This window comes from Colobus angolensis, unplaced genomic scaffold (assembly GCF_000951035.1).
Source record: "Colobus angolensis palliatus isolate OR3802 unplaced genomic scaffold, Cang.pa_1.0 Scaffold21, whole genome shotgun sequence".
Taxonomy (NCBI): domain Eukaryota; kingdom Metazoa; phylum Chordata; class Mammalia; order Primates; family Cercopithecidae; genus Colobus; species Colobus angolensis.
Genome location: NW_012115266.1, coordinates 2,740,795 through 2,745,435, shown reverse-complemented (window position 1 = coordinate 2,745,435; position 4,641 = coordinate 2,740,795). Strand labels below are relative to the sequence as shown.

At 53.9% G+C, this 4,641-nt stretch overlaps 1 protein-coding gene across 2 annotated transcripts in view; it reads left to right on the top strand.

Moving 5' to 3' along the window:
- ANKRD13D (ankyrin repeat domain 13 family, member D) overlaps positions 1-4,641 on the top strand; it is a 13,904-nt gene continuing 9,263 nt past the window's right edge. Inside the window, exons 1-7 of one of the 2 annotated variants that reach the window (XM_011942385.1) lie at positions 1-145; positions 417-545; positions 658-793; positions 902-1,026; positions 2,042-2,087; positions 2,169-2,312; positions 2,558-2,747. In XM_011942385.1, coding sequence (XP_011797775.1) covers positions 937-1,026; positions 2,042-2,087; positions 2,169-2,312; positions 2,558-2,747 — 470 coding nt within the window. In that variant the 5' untranslated portion in view covers positions 1-145; positions 417-545; positions 658-793; positions 902-936. The remainder of the gene's footprint in view (positions 146-416; positions 546-657; positions 794-901; positions 1,027-2,041; positions 2,088-2,168; positions 2,313-2,557; positions 2,748-4,641) is intronic. The other variant, XM_011942383.1, reaches the window with a different exon arrangement.

Sequence of the window (4,641 nt, the reverse complement as noted above, 5' to 3'; positions counted from 1 at the left end):
GGCCGTGCCAGGCTCGAAGCCGAGGCGGGGCCGGGATGCGGCGCTGAGGCCCAGCATGGCCAGCCCGTGCCCCACCTTCCCGCTGCACCGGCTCGTCTGGGCGAACCGGCATCGCGAACTGGAGGCCGCACTGCACAGCCACCAGGTGAGGCCCCGCTGAGGCACCCGGCCAGTCCCCCGGGTCCCCCACCCAAGGCTGTGGCCTCCGTCCTGGAGGCCGCCCGCCCCTGCTCAGCTCCGCAGCGACATCCTGGGCCTTCCTCCCCTGCACAATCCCAAGCCCAGATCACCGGCCCCTCGCGCTGGAGCCTCTGGCCTCGTCTGCTCTGCGCTGGGCCTTGCGCTGCTCGCCCGAACTCGCTTCCGCATCCCCTCTAAGCCAGGCTGAGAACAAGAACCCTGGTCCTGGTCCCCAGGCTCTGACAAACTCCTGACATCCTACACCTCCGCCTGACCGGGCCCCGCCGCCAGACCCCCGGCTCTGCCCCTGCCCTCCCTCCTGCCCCCTCCTCTCCCCTGCCAGGCCACCCCCTGCCATCTCCCTGGTCAGTCTGCCGTCCTTGTTTCTCACAGCGATTCCCAACCCTGCTCGCCCTGGCAGCTTCCCTGCCTTGCCTTCTTCTCTCCTGCCCTTTGTGAGTGTCCCGTCTCCCCCAGCACGACATTGAACAGGAGGACCCCCGCGGGCGGACCCCGCTGGAGCTGGCCGTGTCTCTGGGAAACCTGGAGTCTGTGAGAGTGCTCCTTCGACACAATGCCAACGTGGGCAAAGAGAACCGCCAGGGCTGGGCAGGTACTGCAGAGGACAAGGGGCTCCCCCTAAGGCTGGCAGGCGGGGGGCAGTGAGCAGCCAGGCCTGGGGTCATCCGGAGGGCTCCCCTCAGCAGCCTGGTGCCCGCAGTCCTGCAGGAGGCAGTCAGCACTGGAGACCCTGAGATGGTGCAGCTGGTGCTCCAGTATCGGGACTACCAGAGGGCTACACAGAGGCTGGCAGGCATTCCGGAACTGCTCAACAAACTTCGCCAGGTACAGCAGGGCACAATTATGGAGGTAGGGTACCATGGCAGGGCATCACCTGGTTACTGTGCCAGGCCTGGCCTTGGAAAGGCACCCAGTTTGTGCAGTGTGCCTCCTGCCACCAGCGAGGAGGTCTATCTTGACCCTAGCTCAGGGTCACGTAGGAAAGAAAGAGGGCCAGGCTCATGTGGGAGACACTGGGCCCTTTGGAAAAGAAGCCTTGCCAGCTTTGGGCCTCCTGAAGAATGCAGATTATCCGGAGCGGGGACTTCAGATTGACTCCGTGGATTATGGCCTGAGCCCCTGGAATACATGCTACTATGCACCCTTCTGGAAGCACGCAGAGGGGGCTGGCTGGCAGAGCATACTACCTCATACCCACTACCCGAGGAGCAGGCTCAGAGGGAGCCACTGTGCCCCCTTTACAGAGTAGGACTCTGAGACCCAGTGGAAGCAAAGGCTCCCCAGTGCCCTGCACAGGCTCATGGCCAGGTTGGGGCTGGCCCTCCACCTCCAGGTGCTTACAGCCTCATTGCCCGAAGACCATTGTAGGGCCCCACCTGGCCCACCCTCTCTTGGGCAGAGTGATTGGGCATAGCGGAGCCATAGCAGTGCATCAAGACTTGATGAAGGGCCAAGTGTTGTGGCTCACGCCTGTAATCCCAGCAGTTTGGGAGGCCAAAGTGCGAGGATCACTTGAGCCCAGGAGTTCAAGACCAGCCTAGGCAACATGGCGAAACCCCGTCTCTACAAAAAATACAAAAATTAGCTGGGCATGGTGGCATGCGCCTGTAATCCCAGCTACTCAGGAGTTTGAGGTGGGAGAATCACCTGAGCCCAGGGAGGCAGAGGTTGCAGTGAGCTGAAATTGCACCACTGCACTCCAGCCTGGGTGACAGAGCAAGTCTCAAAAAAAAAAAAAAAAAAGACTTGAAGGGCTGGGCTGGCTGTGGACAAGGGGCTCCTGGGCCTGCTGGAGACAGCAGCAGGCAGGACCCTGACGAGCAGCTCTGGTTTCTCTTAGGCCCCCGATTTCTACGTGGAGATGAAGTGGGAGTTCACCAGCTGGGGTGAGTGGGGACCTCTGGGCTCCCAGGGATTTGGGGTGGGGCCTTTGGGAAGACTCCCAGTGACCCCTGTGCACCCTGCAGTGCCCCTTGTGTCCAAGATGTGCCCGAGCGATGTGTACCGCGTGTGGAAGCGGGGTGAGAGCCTGCGAGTAGACACCAGTCTCCTGGGCTTCGAGCACATGACCTGGCAGAGGGGCCGGAGGAGTTTCATCTTCAAGGGCCAGGGTGAGCTCTGGACACACTCACTGCAGCATCTTGGCCCTCAGGTTCTCCCGCGGCTTGGGAGGGCGGTGCTGCCCTTTCTCTCCACTTTCCAGATGTGGAAGCTGAGGTTGGGGAAGGAGGGGGGTCCAGGGGCCAAGGCTGACCCACTTGGCAGCAGGCAGCTGAGAGTACATGATCGCCCTCCCTGCGCTGCTGGCGCCCAGCTCTGATTTGCACCCACTTTGTCCACCCCCGCCGGCCGGCAGAGGCAGGAGCCCTGGTGATGGAAGTGGACCATGACCGGCAGGTGGTGCACGCGGAGACGCTGGGGCTCGCTCTGCAGGAGCCGGAAGCACTGCTGGCCGCCATGCGGCCCAGCGAGGAGCATGTGGCCAGCCGCCTCACCTCTCCTATCGTCTCCACCCACCTGGACACTCGTAATGTGGCCTTTGAGAGGTCGGTGGGGGCCTGGCACGCCGTGGGTGGGATGGGGACAGACAGCAAGAGCCACCCTTGATGAGGGCAGGGCGATCTTTGAAGATCCTGGTTCAGGCCTCTGGGCTCACTCACCAGGGGCTGCTCAGGGGCAGGCGGGTTGCTGCAGCCCATGTCTCACTCAGACTGCCAGGGTGGTAGGGCTCCTGTGGCTACCTTCGTAGGGAGAGGTCAGGTCAAGATGTCCCCAGTTTCTTGACTTCTGACCTCATGTGCTTTCCCATTAAGACAAAGATTTAGGCTGTGGTTCACGGCAGCTGTTTGCACCAATGTTGGCTTGTCATTGGTGTGGCTGTGTTGGGGGCAGAATCCTTTGTGGGTAGCTTAGGAACCTGACCCTTCCAGCAAGAGCTTCTCTGACAACATATGCCCCCTCTTGCCTTAACAGTCAATGGAAACATTAAAAAAAAAAAAAAAGCTTTATTGAGATATAAACTCATATACAATATACATTACCCATTTAAAGCATACAGTTCAATGACTTTTAGTATATTTATTCACAGATTTGTACATCACCACAGTCAATTTTAGAACATTTTTATCACCTCACAAAGAAACCCCCCACCCTTGAGCTAACTCTTCGCCAAACTCCTCATCCCCTCTCCCAGTCCTGAGCAACCACTAATCTACTTTCTGTTTCTGTAGAATTCTCTATTCTGAGTTCTCATATGAATGGAATTTTATAGTATGTTGCCTTTTGTGTCTGGCTTCTTTCACTTAGTGTAGTATATTCAAGGTTCATCCAAGTTGTAGCATGTAACTACTTCATTCCTTTTTGTGATCATTGTATGAATATACCATATCTTGTTTATTGATTAGCCCATCAATAGACATTCGGGTTATTTGCATTATTTGGCGATTATGAATAATGCCACTCTAAGTATTCATGTGCAAGTTTTTGTGTAGATGTATGTTTTAATTTCTCTTCCATATGTTTTCATTTCTCTTGGGTATATACCTAAGAGTAGAATTGCCAGGTTATTGATAACTCATTAATTGAGAAACTGCCAGACTGTTTACCAAAGGAGCTGTACTGGTTTACATTCCTACCAGCAGCGTGTGAGGGTTCCAGTTTCTCCACATCATCATCAGCACTTGTTATTATTGACTCATTTGGTTTTGGAATCCAGCCAGCCTAGTGGGTAAGAAGTAATAGCTCACTGTGATTTTGATTTTCCTTTCCTTGATGACTAATGATGTTGAGCATCTTTTCATGTGCTTGTGTTTATTGGTCAGTTGTATATCTTCTTTGCATAAATGTCTATTCAGATCCTTTACCCATTTTTTTATTTAATTTAATTAACTTATTTTGAGATGGGGTCTGGCCTTTCACCAAGGATGGAGTGCAGTGACATGATCATGGCTCATTGCAACCTCGACCTCCCAGGCTCAAGTGATCTAAGTAGCTGGAACTACAGGTTCATGCCGCCGTGCCCAGCTAATTTTTAAATTATTTGTAATTATTTTATTATATCATTTAATTATTTTGTTTAGTTATTTGTAGAGACAGGGTCTACAGACTGATCTTGAACTCTTAGGCTCAAGCGATCTGCCTACCTTGCCCTCCCAAAGTGCTGGGATTACAGGCATGAGCCACCACACCTGTCCCTTTACCCATTTTAAAAATTGGGTTGTCTTTTTGTTATTGAGTTGTAAGAGTTTTATAATTTTAGCTGTTACACTTAGGTCTTTGAGCCATTTTAAGTTGATTTTTGTGTATAGTGGAAGGTTCTCTTGCATGTGACTATCCAGTTGTCCTAGCCCCCTTTATTGAAAAGACTATGCTTTTCCCACTGAATGGTCTTGTCACCCTTGTTGAAAATCAGTTGACCATAGATAAATGGGTTACTTTCTG